The sequence below is a fragment of the Eulemur rufifrons genome, chromosome 16 (genome assembly GCF_041146395.1).
Source record: "Eulemur rufifrons isolate Redbay chromosome 16, OSU_ERuf_1, whole genome shotgun sequence".
Classification (NCBI taxonomy): Eukaryota; Metazoa; Chordata; class Mammalia; order Primates; family Lemuridae; genus Eulemur; species Eulemur rufifrons.
The window spans coordinates 34,235,848-34,254,270 of record NC_090998.1 but is presented as its reverse complement, the minus strand read 5'-3'; the positions used below and the strand labels follow the sequence as shown (position 1 = coordinate 34,254,270).

Here is an 18,423-nt window from a genome sequence, read left to right as displayed (position 1 = left end):
TAGGGACAGAACATCTATTCATCCCTAGAGAAAGAAAGATGCTTTTCTTACTCGATGGGCGGATCTGAGAGTCAGAACTTTAAAGACAATCCATTGTGACTGTCCCCACAATGGCTGCCTCCAGGACCACGCCCCCCACCTTCACTGCTGAAAACACCATCACAGAGTCAGCGTGGCCTCCACTGCTGGTAGGGATTGGGGACAGGCCCAGAGAAGAGTCACTCTTTAAAATTACTCAGTAACTCACCCACCTTAAAAAGCAGCTTTCTTCACTTCTACACCACATGGGAGGGAGGGAGGTGAGGTGGACGCCCCCATAAAGGAGCCATAATGAGGAGATCAGAAGAGTAAAGGAACTGCCAGAATGAAAACCACTGACAGTGCATATCTCAGAGTAAACTAAGAAGAAGGGCTCGAGGGTTTCACTAAACATCAATTTTAAACACACCGTATTTAAATCAGAAGCTAAATAAAGTTATACAGATGTATTTATTAGCATTTCCCTTTTACGTGAGAGGAAAGGACTTGTTATAAAGAAGCCCTAAGATCTTGCTGCCCACGTCACCTGCGACTCTCCTCTGACTCTTTTCCACTCCCTCTGCTCCGAATGCTGGACCTTTGCCTTTCACCAAACACTCCAAATACACCCCTGCCTTGGAGCTTCTATACTTTCCCTGCCCTCTTCTTGGGATGTTTTCCCCCAGAAAACTACATAGGTTGTTTCTTCACCTTCTTCGGGTCTTTATTCAAATGTCATCTTCCTAGGAAGTTCTAGCAACGCCCTAGACCCCCACGCTGTTTTATTAGTCGCCACAGCATTTATTGCCCCCTCACCTAATATATAATGACTTATTTGTTTATCTTTTCCTACTAGAATGTAAGCTCAATCAGGGTAGGGACTTTGGTTCAATGCTGAATACTCAGAGCCTAGAAAATGCTCAATAATTATTTACTGAATGAACAAAATCAAGTTCTATATTAGTAAGCCTCCCATGCTTTGCAAGAAAGTTGAGACAAATCAACGAGTATGATCCAAACCAGTGAACAAGTTCATGCAAACGCTAAGCTTTAAAAAGAAACTCAATGCCATTAATACCTTCACAGCTTAATACATACAATTGTGAACACAAATAAATCTGCTTTTTCTTAAAGTCTCTTCTAATGTTGCAAATAACCAGAACCATACATTTGTTTCTTTTGGTAAACTTAGAGGATAAAGTAAGATGATCTAACGATAACTTAAGTTTACAATTTTAGAAATAGATTGTCATGCCTTATGTTCAGTATATGATGAGCAGGGACTCAGGGAATAGGAGTCCTTAAAATCAAGATATTATTTTTTAAAAGAAGCAGCAACATACACTTGCACTATCAGTCTTCCTCACACACTGCCTGCCTCCCCCTCCACTCCGTCCTCCCTGCCTTTCTAAGCCAATTGATCCTGTATTCATCTTCCTATAATACTATTTTGATTTTATCATCTTTGTGATTAAAAACTCTGGATTTTCTTCTTTGACTTCATGTATTTTGGGTGTTTTCTCCCACAATAAGCTTATATAACTTTTTTAGTTTAAAATTAAGAAGGGAAAGATATGCTCCAAGACTTCCTATTGTTTTCAGAGTGAATTTGAAGCTCCTGAACTTGGAATTCAAGGCCCTCCACAATTTGCCTTGAAGTCTCTCTTCTCCTGCTGCCAGTTTATCCAAATCTGCTGACCCAGGCAAACTGCCCTGTTCCAACTCTACCCCAAAACCATTTTGCCCTTTCTTCCCCACAACTGTGTGTTTGATGTTTCTCCAGCTTGGAAGGTCCTCCTTCTCTCTCCAACAGAATTCCACTGGGGCTGCAAGGCAAAGCTGAGATTCAGACCCAAGAAATGTTAAAGAAACAATGATCAGACACAGAGACTTCTTAGAAGATGGTGAGCTCACCATTATCAGAGGTGCTCAGGTACTGGCTGAAAATGTAACGAGGAAGCTCTTGCCAAATCCATTCACCCTGATATTCCATGATTCCCATGAATTCCTATTTCACTATGAAGCTGTATTTGATCATTTCTGTTGGGAATGACCTCAGATAGACTGTCCATACACGTATGTGGCAATTACCATAGGCCGGCATTGCAGTGATATTGCAGCTGTATTTTCCTACGTCTGTGTCTAATCTCCTCTGCTAGACTGCTACCTCCTGAAAGGCAGAGGCTCACGGCACCCAGCACTTTCCCTTGCAATGATAGGCACTCAATATATTTGTCAGTGATGATGCTGCAAAATGGTGCAGTTCAAACAGGAAGGAATTGGGAAAGACATAAAAGAAAGAAGGGATAGGTCATGAAGCAGCAGGAAACACTAACTCCCCTGGGCTGCTGAGGAGTAGGTTCAGACTCACGCTCTCAGGTTTGCGTGTACATTTGCTGGTCTGCTCTAAGCTGGTCTGTCCATTTCAGTGGCCACGTCCTCAAGGACACACAAAGTATCATAACAAGCACAGACTAGCCTAGGAAAATCCTGATGTGTAATCACATTCCTCGTGAAGTAAAGGGAAGAAGCATAGTCCAGCCAAGAACGTTAGGGTACCGATGGCCACAAGGGCAGAAGCATTGTGCTGAGTTTCTCTGGGCTCAGCAGCAATAACTGACTTTGTCCTGAAATTGTACAACTTCTTGCTGGGTCAACTAAATGACATTCTTTAACCAAAGAGACGGCTGGTCAGGCAGGAGGCAGTGCCAGAAAAGATCCCAGAACACAATGTGGAGCAAAGCTTGTGGGGAGTGGCCTCGCACAATCCAGTCCTGAGGCAGACGAGGCTCCCGGCTGCCAGCTCACCATCTGGGATGCCTGAAAAGGCGCCTGTCTGGGAAGCAGAAGGCTTCAGTTTATGTTCCAATTTTACTGCTGACTGTTGGTGTGACCTTGGAGCCAGGCAAATCAACCCTGTACATTTCAGTTTATCCATCAACAATCACTCTGGGTCACAGCCATGATAAGAATACAAATCAGAAACAACAGAACTGCTTTGACCACCACTGATATTTTAAATCAGATACACGGTGTCAGGGCCACCACTGTAAAGCAGCTAATCTTTGACTTTGGAGAAGCCCCTTGTTCAAGTCTGACCTCCTGTGTACACATAAGTCTTGTAATGGCCTTTCTTTTGACCCCTTTTATTCAGAACCCTGCACAGCAACACAGCTACCATTACAGAGCATTCTCCTCCTACCTATCAACACTTACTTTGGACACAGATCTCCCAAGGAGGTGGACTGTTAACATCCTTGTTTGTCCATTACACCTCCCAAGTAGCCATGGTATTTTAACTATGGCTTGAGACCAGGAGTTTTAAGCCAGCCGAGGCAACATAACAAGACCCCTCCGTCTCTTAAAAGAAAAAAAGCAGGGGGTTGGGGGGCGGGTATACAGGGAGAAAGTAAGAAAGAGAGAAGAAAACAAACCAGGGAAAAATTTTGTCTGTATCCTCTCAAATCATACTCCTCTCCCAGCCAGGACTATTTACCCTATTATTTAAACAACAACCAAACAAACACCTCTACTGATGTGGTTTTAAATGAATCAAGTAGTCAAGCACTCTTCATCTCCAATCTTACTGTATATTATTTAATCAGCTGTCAAGTCCCACTCTGGCTGGTTATTTTTTGCCAATAATGAAATGGTTTCGTTTATGCCATGCACGTGGGTCTGTCTAACTGCCTGCTGCAATTCCATCTGATAGACAGTCGCCACCACAAGAAACTTCTACCACTGCCTCCCATAGGTGGGAAATGAGAAGAGGAGGTGCGAGCAATGATTGGACCTGGTGAGGAAAACATCCCTTGGCCCCTGAATGACTCACCTGTACCAGGTACAGTGAAAAAGCACCTAGAAAGGTACACCCTGTTAATAATTGCTTAACCCTAATGCTCTAACCTGAGTTCATTTATTAAGTCCTTGAGGTATCCTTTTACAGTGTTTGTATCCTCTGTCCTACGGGAACTAGAGCAGCCAGATGATTCTATCACACTGAAAGCTGTGGCCGATTGCCCTTTAGCGCTAATGGATGTGCAACTGACTGCACTGCAAACCAATAAAGGGACCCAATAGGCAAGTGTGGGAGGAAATGGCCCTAAACTTGGGATTTCCACCCTCACCTTCCTTTCCTGTTCTGTGACAGCAAAGAACATTTAGGTGATAGGCTAATTTTTTTGTTAAGCACTACAAAGTTAAATAATTCATACACACCAAATTTCAGTATGAAGAAAGGTGTTCCCTGGGGGAGGGAGTTTAAAAATACTGAATAGAAATAATTTTCCAGCTTACCTTTTCTAATCTACCTTACTTTAAAATACTTGAGTTTTTTGTTTTGTTGGTTGGGGTTTTTTTTGGTTTTTTTGTTCTTGTTTTGGTTTTGGGTTTTTGTTTTGTTTTGTTTTTTATTTCTTATGCCAGAAAGCCACTCCAAGCTTTGAAATAACATTTTTCTCTAATGACTTCTATAGTTATTCCTGGCTCTAAAATTATTTATTCTATGAAAAGGACTGGCTGTTGACAATTCAAGCACCTAGTAAAAATTAAGATTCTAGCACTCAGTATAGATTGGTTGAGAATGAAGGTAGTGGCACAACATTTAAATATTTGTCATGAGTATAAGATATAATATTTAGAGACAACAAAGCTTAACACCATAGATATTCTAAGTAACATTTAGCTACATTTATAGCATTTGTTCAAATAATTCCCCCCAAACCAAGCCCTTATCATCCAGATAACACAATACTTAAAATAATTGTTGACATTCCTCCTGAGTACCCACATATATACTTTTTTTAAATGTACCATCAACTACCATGATAAACATGAGGGTCATTTTTACTATTCAGCTATTCAGATCACAAATTAACACAAAGGAAGTCAAACCATACCCATATCATTATACTAAAATAATGGTTTTTCATTCCTAAATATTTGATTCTTTGTGTTTTGATATTTCTGTATCACCATGACTATCTTCCCATGCTTTCTGGAACATCTGAATCTTTTCTATTTTGAAATGATAAAATCATACATATAGCTCAAAATACCAAAAGATAAATTCACCTTAGGCTTAAACCTAAGACAACAGAAAACAAATGGGCATTTAGCTTTATTAAAATCATTAAGTGACAAAATATTTTTGAGTTACTTGGTATTTTATGGGAGATGTCCTTTTGTTACAATAAAATGAAGGAAGCAAACCAGAATTTGTCTTCTCAAAGCTCTGGATATATTGGGAATACGTTTTCCCCCCAAACTTCCTGTTTAAAACTAAAACAAACATAAGTACACAGAAAATAGCAAACCCCTTAATAGTTTGCATAATATAAACATTAGAAAAATACACCTTCAGCATGTATTTATTGTAGCCATCTAGTTATCACACTATTCTTTTTTTAATCATGGCCTTTAAAAAAGAATCACGATTTTTATGCAGCTGGATATCTTGGGGTAAGGAAAGATGTATATGAAATGCTCATTATAGTCAAGTGCAGGTCCACAAACCAGTTTCTACAATTCTGAAATCCAAAAGGCTGATCTTTGTAATTAATTTAATGGCAAGACCTGGCCAAACATGAATCCCTTTAGCAGCAAACCCTAACCCGATCTTACTTGAGCCTGTTTGAAGTCTGCGTTTATCCCATTTTATGTGAATATATATACATACACATATATGTAAAAGAAATAACATGTTTGGTGATGGGGCATTTAGCAGGTTGACTTATTAAATATAGATACATGCATCAAATTCTGAAACACACCAAGCCCCAGGGTTTTGGATAAGAAACGGTGAGCCTGGAATAAGCTTAGTAAACACACACCTTTTACTGTTTTGAGCACTATTCAAAGTAAATGTGCCATCACCTATGTGCTCATTCCTTGGAGCCATCACCTACTTAACTCATTATCTCTTTCTCTAACCAGATTTTCCAATGACTTTCCCTTCCTCCCTCCCCACCCCCAGTAGGATAATCACTCCTCCAGTCACCCAGCCTAATCTTCCTGGTTACCTTTGACTTCATCCTCCCTCTCACCTCCTCAAATCCCAACAGCTGTGGAAGTTTCACCAGGTCTCACATCCTCCCATCCTGCTTGCCTTCCAGTTGCTCCGCCCCTATTCCAGACAGGCCTGGACAAACTCAAGCCTGAATTATTGCAGGAGGCTTCTAAAATACCCTCCTACTTACTTTTTACTTCCCTCCTCTCTCCCTTTCCAATCCCCGTTAGATTCTGCTTCAAGATTAATCTTGTCATCCTCTCACATGTTGTTCAAATACTGTCCTTGATTCAAAGACCATAACGAAAGAGATGAAGTACAAGTTAGGAGACTGGCATTTAAAGAACAAAGAATTGAGACCCAACCTACCTTTCCATCGCATCTCCGCCTCTTTGTAAACATAAACCTTTCTGCCATCAAGATGAGCATGACTTCCTCAGCTTTTTCCCCCATTCCAAAGGAAGCTGGGTTTTCCTCATCTTTGCTCACACTATCTACCCCATGACCTGAAATTGGTAATTAATTCTTTGTATTATTTCTGAATATTTTAATCCCACTCTCACTTTAGACTCCAGTTTGGATCACATACTGGCTCTAAAAATTTCTTCCCCCTTCCTGGCCCACCGTGAACTTCACTCTTGAATTCCCATAGTACTCACAGTCTATACTACTCATTTGATACTTGATATGCACTTTCTTGTAATTATCAGAGTATTTAATTTTTCATGTATATGTATCTTGTCTCTTTAACCAGATTTTAAATTCTTTGAGATCAGAGACTATGTCTCACATCTTATGAATGGACAAATGAGTATCCTTCTATAGCTTACAATAAGATGGCGACATTGGCAAAGATAATACATAAAAGAAACATTGACTTAGTTATTCAATCAAATTTGAATATTTGATATTGAATTGAATACTACTTTCATATTGAAATATTGAATACTACTTTCCAGGCATTGTTTTAGGCACTGAGGATTAAATGGTAAGCAATATCAACTAATCCTTGCCCTTACAGAGTTTAGGATATAGCTGGGAAATCAGACATTAGTAAGATAATTATACAAATAACTATATACACAAATATATATTTGGAAAAGGAACTATGCAATACTGACAGGCTTAAAATCATTTCAGATGCTACATTCTGAGTCTACCTGCTTTCCAACTACTGCAGTTTCAGGTAAGTCTTAACTTCAATGAATATGTAGAATATCTTTCTTGTTGCGACACTGACAGGTGGAGGTGATTTGACAATGTGTTAAAAGGGCAGTGTTAAAAAAGAATTGCAACTAATAGAGGATCTCAAGATGCTCTAAGATCTATCCTTGAAAAAAGTTATTCAACCAGAAGGAATTACTTGGATCCTGACCACTTTGCCCTTCATAGAATTGCTTTCATAAAGTAAAACATCATAGACTTGCATTTATGCTCAAATGTAATACTCTATACTTTTATGAACGTTTGCTTTAAGACACAAAAATATGAACTCCATTTCTACATTTGCCACTTCACCAGTTAGCACCTTCTCTACAACACAGAAGAGAAAAGAATTCTTTACCAAAATTTAGGACAAGGAAATCCTACAGTTTAGTGTAAAGAAAAATTCCCTGTGGAACTTGCAATTTTCATTATTGATGATGACCAGAGTGATGTAATATATTACATTTCCCTTTTGCCCAGCTCCAAGGAAGCTCAAAACCAAGCAAAGTAATAAAACTCAGCTGAGGCAGGAGGTTCACTTGAGCCCAGGAATTCAAGGCTACAGTGAGCTGCGATCGTACCACTGTACTTCAGACTGAGCAACAGAGTGCAGAGTGAGATCTGTCTCTAAAAAAAAAAAAAAAAGCAAAAAAAAAACCTCGTGAAATCGAAACATATTTGATTCTCTTTTTTTGGTGGTCCCGATAGTCCATTTATACTGTATTATGCATATATATTGTTGTAAATAATTTCAATTCCTTTTTGGAATAAAAATTATTTCTTGAAGAAGCTCAAGGGAAATTAAATTCCCCTTTACATGTAAGTCCTTATCATCAGCATAATTATTTTTAATTTCTCTATTCATGAATATTTCTAAAGTATAATCCTCCCAAAAGCTAGGACGCATCATTTAAACACACATTTGAAAAAAAAAAAAATGACTAGAATCATGCAAGCAAATGGAAAAGAGAGGCACTAGAAGAGTATAAACTGACATTCCAACAAAATCTAATTTTCATAAATCTTAATATAATACTCACCTCAACAAAATTCAGTTTTAAAACTAAAGAAATTATTCCAAATGCATCAATTCTGATTTCAGAATTGTTCCTAAATTATGTTAACTAAATAGCCCCACAGTAATATTTATGTCTCATAGAAAAATAAAATTGATAACCAATGAAACTACATTAAAACATGTGCTCACAGAATCATTCACTCTTTCTTACATGTGCTTTAAGTTGGCAATACTGTGTTATTCTTTTGGAATCTACTAAAATAGACTTCCCATAATAAAATAAATGAGGAAAGACAAGTTGATGAAATGAAAGAGGTAGTGGCACTCTATTTAATATTTATGTTTGGCATTTAATTAGAGAATGAGAAAGAAAAGGAAACAGTTTACTTGATCTCACAAAATTATTGTGATCATTTGGTAAACAATTCCAATATGTCTGTAACAAAAAGTTCTGTGCTTGTAATTAACAATCCCACTCCCACCTACCTACACCATCATCATCATCACCACCCACCTACCGTAAGTTTGCATGCTCAAATAATTAAAAGTTTAAATATGGCCTTTTAAAAATGAATTATGTATAAATGCTAGTTACTTGGGAATAGAAACATTTATCACATATCAAACCAATAAGAATTTTCATGTTTGCATTAAATTTTAAATTCCTTTCTATAGTGTTGCTCGGATGTCAGTTCCAGAGCACCCTGCTATACTCTCCTTGGTGCAAGTGGTTATAAGTAGGAGCTGGAGAAAAGACAACTTTAGTATGACAGGAGAGAGTCAGAGAAAATGTCACAGAGGAAATAATGTTCAAACTAGGATTTGAAGGAAAAAGAGAAATTAGCCAAGTTGACAAGGAGGGGACAAGCATGGTGGGCAAGAGGGAGCACATATGCAAAGGCACTGAGGCATGAGACAACATGGCAGGTTTGATAACCAGCAAATAATTCTGTACAGTGTGAAATATCAAGGAACCAGGTTTGAAGTGGGACAAAAATAGATCATAAAGAGTTGTGGATATCAACTAAAGAAGTTTAGATTTTATTCTGTAGGTGGTAGAAACCATCTAGTAATATAGAAAAATTATTCCAGTAGCAAAGTCCATAATGAACTGGAGGAGGAGAGAACTACTAGGAGGAAATTATTAATAGTTCATGAAGCAACGAAGAATCAATCACCATGAAGGGAGATGAAGGAAGACAGAAGGAGAAGACAAGTTCAAAGTTCATTAGGAAACTAAATGAGAGGGAACGAGTTGGGAGTTCTTTAGAAAGTTGAATCAGGAGTCTTCACCAAGATTTGCAGACAGTTATGATTCTTTCTCTAATATCCCATATAATTTCATAGATTTTTAGTAGGAAAAAGAAAGAAGGAAATTGCCAAATAGAAGTGATAAATCTGACTACATCATAGAATCTTTTCTATTACAAGCAAAAAAAAATAGGATACATTTTTATATTATTTTAAAATAATTTGTACTCAATAAACCACTTGAAATCTAGATTGCTTTTTCAGGGCTGAATTACGCATACCAACAGGAGAATTAAAATGTAAACTATGATTGAAATGTGATTTTAGTACAAGAGATAAGGGTTTGCAATAGAATGATTTAACAAAATGTAGCAATTACAACACCAAATGACCTGCCCTTATTATTTACTTTAACTATATGTTTCTCAATCAGTCTTTAATATGGGCAAATAACTTTTCTTTAATAACTGAATATTTTGGTCTAAATTTGCTTTATTTTTCTACCCTAATGAAATCTCTTGACTGAGTTCCAAATACATCCAGCCATTCCTTGTAACAGACATGTATAGTTTTTTCTGCCCAGCACTCTCTACCTATTTTCGGAAACTGACCTTTTCCCACTCACCACCCACGCTTATCCTCTTCCAGCCATAATATTACTATGCAGGGCACTGTGCCTGTGCAGATGATCTAACACCAAGTACCTACATATCCTCCGTGTCAATGACCTGTCTCTCTCCTCTCCACTTTCACACCCACTCTCTAAAGACCACACCATATTTGGGAGTCACCACTAAAGAACAGCAGTTACAACATGTCATCTGACCACACCTACCAGTCTTTTCCCTTTTCTTAGTCCCGTTTCACCTGTTGAGTTTCATCCAAATCTTCAGGCCCCTGCCCACTCCTCCCAGATCATCATCTCCCTCACCTCTTTTCCATGTCCAGCCAGAACACCCCCTGTTAATCAAATCAATAACCCTTTTACTAGAACTCTCTGCTTATTTTCTATTCTTTGTTTCCAATACAGCAAGCCTGAGCAGTCCCCACCCAGATGAATCACTCTCAAATTCTGTTCCAGGTGACTAAGCTCTCAAAGAGAAAGCTGCTCAACAACGCACATTGGTGTCTGTCAAATTTACGGTGGCTGACATACACTGCCCTCAGCGACGATCAGCACCTTTTTCAATTGTCCCTAGTCGGTTCACTTCCACACCCCCTAGGGTCACAGTCCAAACCTTCACCACTTTCCTAAACCCCTTGCATCATCAAACCCCTCCATCCTTACCTTCAGCTTTTCTTCTTCATAGTAAAACAGAGATTATCAGGTGGGAGGACATTCACCTTCCTGCTCCCCCACCTCACATGGACCCATTAGAGAATCAAGCTTTATCTCACTCATGCCCATATCTGAGGAACCAGGGTCTTCCCTCCTGTCCTCTCTCAGGCTACCATTTCTACCTGTGTCCTAAGTCCCAGGCCAAAGAAACCTTCAGAGATGCTGTCTTTCATCTATATCTGTATCTGCACTTCAACTTAGCTTCTTCCCCCACAAATACAGGCAGGTCAATTAATCTCATCACCCAAGTAAAACCATCACCACCACCAACAACAACAAAAACTTCCCTTGGTCCTTCTTCCATTTATAGCTACTTCTCAATTTCTTTCTTCTATTGCCTCACCATACTTCTAGAAACTATAACAGGTACACATATACATATAAGTATGTATTGTACAAATATGCATATACATGTATATTATCCATATATACACATAGGATAATAAATATAAAATAGGCACATTTTGTGTATTTATATGACAGAAACAGATGACAATAGTTTGAGGACTAGAGATTGAGAAAAATATATGTAATATTATGTGTAAATTCTCTTCCTAATTGATCCAGCTGCAGTATTTAAAACTACTTTCTTTACCCCATAGCTTATATCAACTCTTCATGTATCATACATTTATTTGTATAATCTTTTACCCTCCTGTGGGAGGTAAGTTTTTAAGAGGGCAGAGACTTTACCTGTTTGATTTGTTGCTAGAATAGTGTCTGGCCTGTAATGAGTGATCAATGAATATTTGTTGAATAAATATCACCCACCCTCTAGGCCAAAACTGTTAAGTCCAGAGGTGGGAACCTCTGACCCAACTGCAGTCTCTTCTCTGAAAGTTCAAACTTGAGACCAAGAGAGTTATGCCAGCCTCTCTGGGTGGATATAAACTGAACTTCAGGCGGGAAGGAGAATAAAGCAGATAAAATAGGGAAGTTGAGATAAAGAGTATCCTGACTCCTGACGGAATCCAAGCCCTTGTTTCCAGTTATCCCAATGTCGAAAATGAATTATATCCTTGGTCTCTATGAAATATCCCAGTATCTCTATAGTATGTTGCCTTTTTAACTTAAACTAATTGAGTCTCTTTTCCTGCTACTCAGAAATTTCTTACTAATATACTATTCCGTGGGCAAGGAGGCTCAAAATAAACATTCTAAAGCTAATGTTCAAAAAAAAAATGAGGGTAAAAAGTTAAGAGTTCCAATTCCAACTCCCTGAATGAGCAATATGTGTAAATATATGAGCAATGTTTAACTTACTTTAATGAAAACGTACTGTGATATGGAGGCATTTTCTTTATGATTTGCAAACTCTCGAGTATAGCATACTAAGGTACTATTTGTGGGAAAAGAGCTATTTTCATGTCTTCTCTAAATAAGATCATATACACATTTATTTTATCTCTAAAGCCATTTTTTAAATGAAGTTTGGTACCAATTTTACCTCATGCTAACTTTCCTTAGGCAATAGAAAAAGTACACTATTAAACAGAGAATAAAGAATGTAGTTACAACAATGCATGACAAATTAAAGCTGGCGGACAAACTAAAATGCATCCTAAGTTGGCATTTAGAAATAACAAAGCTCTATCTTGTAGAATAGAAATTAAATAATTAGCAATATTACATTTCATGGGTTATGGTACTTACCAAACAAACGCTGATGGAACAGAAATTTGCCAGCTATTAGTCCTATGAGAATGGCAAGTAGCCATAGAAGCACCTTCAAAATCCTCCAGCCAACTCCTCTAGGGTATTTATTTGTTACAAATGAGAAACAGTTTCCAACAACAATAACATTGGCTTCTGTTTGGCTATGAGAAACTGGGTCCTCCGCAAATATTAAGAAGTTAAAGAAGATCACCAAGTAAGCCACAATCATGCGAGACCAAGGATGCTGGAAATAATAACGAAAGTCTTTACCCATCCTTCAAACCTTCAATTCCGTAGTTTACCTGTGTAAGAAAAGATAGAAAGCGTTAGAGCAGGAAAACAAGTAGTCTCTCTCTTCCTGCTATCTGTTCAGCTTTATATTTGAACTTATATGAACTTTTATTCAACAGTTCGATAAAAAGGTATTTGGAAAAGATGATACCTGTTCCTACTTTTGGCACCAAGACAAGTCTAGATTGTGGAAAGTTAATATCGTCCCTTACCCATCATCTAATCATACCTCTGATCATTTGGGGATTCAGGAAAAAAAGCAGAATAAAAGAGTAGGGGGAGCAAAAGGGACATGAGAGGGCAGAACACTGTCCAAAATTGCAATGGTGACTAAGACAATACGCAGAGGTCCTCAAGAGGAAACACAGAGCATAAAACCAATGCAATGCTTTTCTTCTTTTTGATTATTATCTTACCATCGTAATACAGAGTCATTTAAAAATTGAAATGATATGGAAGTAAACTGAGCACACATTAAGAAAAAATGAACAATACCATCCTCATACCATTCTCCTCTGCCCAAAACCTTCTCCTCAGAGTTGTGATTGCTTAATAATTTGGTGGATATACATTCAGATCTTCTTCTATACATTGGCACATGCATATATGTGTATGAACTTTTATAAAAACATTCACAGACTAGTTATCAAATAATTTCAATACAGAATAAGTTTTATTAAATAGCTAAGTCTATGATAGAGCAGTTGCTCACAGGAAGGACTGGACAACTCTGCTTTTGGGGAGTGAGAAGAAAGGGGAAGATTTCAAAGAGAACATGCCCACATTTGAGATTGGAAAATTAATAGGATTTTTTTTTTTTCACCAGGAGAAGAAGGCAAGGATGCTAAATCTAGGTGGTGGTAACGGCATATGCAAAGACACAGGGGCATTGCAGATTATGTAATGTGACTACAGCAGTGAGTCCGAACCCGAATATGCACTGGAAGTACAGCTGTCTTAAAATGCAACTGTCCAGGCCCCAGCTCCAAAGTCTTGCTCAGCTCCTGCGTCTTTCCTCTGTGGGAGCCAGCCCGCCATAAAGAACGCAAGCTGTAACTTCCACATGGGGAGGCCTGTGTAGGTACACGAGGACTTGGGAGTGGGTGATTAAGTCTATCCAATTCTAGGGTTTGGCTTTAGTGAGCCCATTTGGTTCTCAGAGTAAGCTACATCTGTTTTTTTCAGCAATAAAGCTGATATTTTTGTTATCTGAGATAAGAAAAATAATAAAGGCAATAATTTGGCTGCCATCTGCCAATTCATTTGTCTTTTTTCTCATTTTATTTAGAGTTCAGAAAAGGAAGAGAGGGAAGAGGGACCCTTACAAAGTCTACAGTACTTTACATGCCAAGCTCTGTGCTGGATGTCTGCATGCATCATTATGTCATTTTTGTCTTAACAACTCCCTGAAATGCTGTTATCATGATTACAACTACTTCATTTCACAGGGAGGAAATTGAGGCTCACACAGATTATGCAACTTGCCCAAAGTTATCTAGCAGGAGAGCTCTGATCTGAGCCTCTAAAGTCTGACCCCAGGGCCTGATCACCATTCTCTGCCAGCAGCCAGATCAGCTCCAGGCACTTTCCCTGCCTAGAGAGTAGATCCAGGGCAGGCCAAGGGATGCCATCCCTTGAATGCCTTCTGGAGACATATTCTTCTCTAGACACAACTATAGTAATTCTGTAATATATACTGCTACCGCCCAGGGGTGGGGGTTGGGAGGAATATCTATATATATAATATATAGATATATATATATATGTATATAAAATCCTGAACACTTTGGGGGGAAAAAAGTAACCATTGATAAATAGTCTCATTTTACACATGATTGAAAGTACCAAGATCATGCCTGAAGTAATTCTAAAACAATGGAAGATCTGAGTACAGTCTCCAAGGCTCCCAAATCCCAATCCAATATTCTAGGCTGATGATTGTCAATTAAACCCACAGTCTAAGTTAACGAAGACTTGTTGTAACTATTTTACAAAAGCAATATAAACACAAAAAAGGATTGGCAACAGAATTCAGCCAACCAAACAGTCCACTGTGCCTTGGATTCATAAGCCCTCTAAGCAATTTCAAGTCCCTTGTGATCTTTGTGAACACTCTGAAATAATTCATTTCCAGAGGCTGTTGCTCAGATTACCTAGGAATGGTGACTATCGCAAGATGATTATTATTTTTTTTTTAACATGAGGCTCATTACCCATTATAGCAGCAGCAACCTACACGTGTGGTTCTCACACCAAAGAGAGCAGAGCAGGCAGTGAAGAACAAAAGTGAACGTTATGCATTTTCATGATATTCAGGGTGAAAGAATGCCAGAATGGATCCATTGTCCACCGAATTTCATACAACACCTTTGGAAGTGTCCAAAGACCACCACAAGAGAAATTCTCAAAAATCATCTCAAGTACCAGTGAGTCTTGAAAAAGGAATAGTTCCAACATACCCATCAGAACTAGACAGGGGCACCATTTAAGAAGCTGTTATAACAGGTTACTATGTTGCTTCTCTTATCAGTGAAGAACTCTGGTATGCTAAATTCTCATCTGGGAATGATACCAATCGGATATCAGACTGAGGTGGGGGCGGGGGGAGGGGATGGGTGTATGCCTACATGATGAGTGTGTTGCACACCGTCTGGGGAATGGTCACGCTTGAAGGTGCTGACTCGGGGAGGGGGGGTGCGAGGAGGGGATGGGTATATACCTACATGATGAGTGCAATGCACACTGTCTGGGGAATGGACACGCCTGGAGCTCTGACTTGGGGGGATAGGTGGTACATGGGCAACGTATGTAACCTGAACTTCTGTACCCCCCATAATAAGCTGAAATAAAAAAAAAAAAAAAAAAAAAAAAGAACTCTGGTATGGTTGCTGCCACTACCTCCCCTCCCATCATGTGCACACACAATCAAGGCAGCAGGATTTAGAACACAGGATACATATGACCTTGACTCTTTTTTTAATAAATGCTTTGTGGAGGGCTGGCATATACTTACTTTATTGTTTTTAACTTCATAATCTTGCTTTGTGGGCTATGTAATGTTCATATACCCCAGTTAAATTAGAACATTCAAAAATTTTTTGAAACAACTGTTCCTCTCCAGCATTTATATTATTTCAGGAGAGAAAACTACAGCACTGAGCCATATTTAATTCCCCTAGTAATGCCATGAATGCCACAATCACTCTCATATTACAGGTAAGAAAATGAAGGCTCAGAGCAGTTGCTGCCTATTTAATTCACACCCCCATTTAGTGGAAAAGTCAGGATTTGAATCCAGACCTATACCTAGCCCTTAATCTTTCTAATATACCACAAAGCTGGAAGTGTTCATACACAAGGTTGCTAAAAGTTTGCCTAGTCATCCTAGCCCTGTCTTTTAGTTCCTTAGGTACCCTGCTTTTTGTCAGAGTACCAAAATTGTTTTCACCTCCGTAGTTCACATAAAACATCTTTATGATCAATATAATCATTTGGTGACTCTACTGTTAATAATCCAGGAGTGAGGTTGTTCAAATTGACTATGTTACACAGGGCAAATAGTCTGTAAAACCCCTTCATTTTTTAAAATTCATTTCTGCAACCGTAGATGAGAATGATCGTTTATCTTAGTTCTTAGTTCATCACAGTGAAATCAACTGTTTATGTGTTTGTCTCCCTCACTTAATCATAAGCTCCTCAGAGAAAGGGCTCTTTACTTCTAGGCATAGCACTGGACTCATTGTGGGCTATCAATAGACATCTTCTTAATGAGTTGAGTGGTATACTCCAAAAGAGAAGTCCCCTCATTGTTTAGGTGACATGATAAGGTGGCAGAGCAACCTGCCATTCAACTTCCACTAAGGGAAGAGAAGAGGAGAGAGCAGGGGAGCCTGAAACTGCTATGATGACTCAGCCAGTAACATTACTAATGCACCGCCACCCAACCCATCTCATTTTAGCACCAGAGTCTGCATCATCATTACTAAGCCTGTCATTTATTATTTACTATAATATATATCAGATACTATGCTAATGAGCTTTATAAGCATCTCCTTTACATTTCATAGCAGCCCAATGAATAAAATACTCTTATTTTCCCTATTTTACAAACGTTGAAACTGAGAGTTTAGTAACTTGCACAGAGTAACAAAATTAGTCTATGTCTGCGACAGGATTCAAATCCAAGTCCCCAGGCTTCAACACTCTATATTATGCCTTCCCCACACAAAGACATAAATTCCAAAATCTTGCCCTTTACATGTTGGTTAGAAAGTTTCTGATAATAAAGCCATCTAATATTAAAAATTCGCAGTCTTCTAGAATGAATGGATCTAACTATTACTATTCAAATTAGCCTCGGTAGCATGATCAGAAAGAACTGGGGATCATGTGACTACAGGATTGCTTGAATGTTTTTCTTCTTCTTTGAGCATCAATAAGTAGGTGAGTTGATCTTTTTGTGCTTTTGCAATGCATTACGGATGTCTATTCTATGATTTTCCATTTGCATCTCAGAATTAGACTAATCTACACAGTTTAATTCCCTCTCATAAGTAATGACATTATTAGGTAGATTCCACTATCAATATCTTGGAAGCCTCTGCTTCTTCATATAATAGCAGCAATGAAGATGTCAGTAATCACAGGCTGAAACTGGTAAGCCATAAATCTTCAGTCATGGTTTCCAACTCTAGAAGAACTAGCATTTATACTAGATATTAGGAATGTCACGCATTTTACTAAAAGCCAGTATTTAACTTAGAACTAAAGGCTAAGAATGTAGAAGAATACAAAGGAAAATGGGAGAGATGTAAGGCCACTCAAGTTGGGAGGGTATTTTGTGCAAAGTCACAGAGGAAACTGTCTGGGACTTATGTACAGACATATCTGTAGTTCTGTGTGGCTGTAACACAGAGTGCTTGGAGGTGTTTTATGAGATTTAAGGATAATTTGGGGCCAGTTCAAGAAAGATTATACAAGTGTTGGTCTGTATTTTGCTGGGTAGGGAAAAGAGAATTATCAAAGATTTCAGAGCAGAAGAGAGATACAATCATACATAGCAAGTGGTGAAGTCCAGGTTTGTTAATTCTATAATAATATTTATTCATTCATTTGTTCAATATTTAACAATTGTCTGTTTTGTGCCAAGCACTGGCCTATGTGCCAGGGTTACCAACAGACAAAACTCCTGTTGTCATGCATCTGACAGCTTCTTTGAGGGAAGCAGACATTAAAAAGATAAAATATTAAATAGAGTATTTTAGAAAGTTTATAGAGAAAATTAAAGCAAGAAAAAGTTAATAAGGAGTGTCAGGTGTGAGGGAAGTTGAAGAAGGAGTCACTATAAGGTGATATTGGAAGACAGACATGAAAGAAGAGAGGAAGACAAGCAGATACCTGGGAAAAGAGTGATCTAGACAGAGGGAACAAAAGTTGCACAGGCCATCGCTGGATGCATGCTTAGTCCATGTAAGGAATGGCAAGGAGGCCAATGTGACTGGATGGGGCATGGGTAAAAGGGACTATGAAAGAGATGAGGTGCAGGAGGTAACATTTGATCATGATCAGGCCTTGAGGCCATTCTATGTACATGGGCTTTTGCCCTGAGTAGAGAGAGGAAGCAGAGTGACACAATCG

The 18,423-nt window shown here is 38.5% G+C and overlaps 1 protein-coding gene across 4 annotated transcripts in view; it reads right to left on the bottom strand.

Moving 5' to 3' along the window:
- TMEM117 (transmembrane protein 117) overlaps positions 1 to 18,423 on the bottom strand; it is a 430,326-nt gene that overhangs the window by 409,142 nt on the left and 2,761 nt on the right. For all 4 annotated transcript variants that reach the window (XM_069490727.1, XM_069490730.1, XM_069490728.1 and 1 more), the window contains exon 2: positions 12,493 to 12,797. In XM_069490727.1, coding sequence (XP_069346828.1) covers positions 12,493 to 12,769 — 277 coding nt within the window. In that variant the 5' untranslated portion in view covers positions 12,770 to 12,797. The remainder of the gene's footprint in view (positions 1 to 12,492; positions 12,798 to 18,423) is intronic.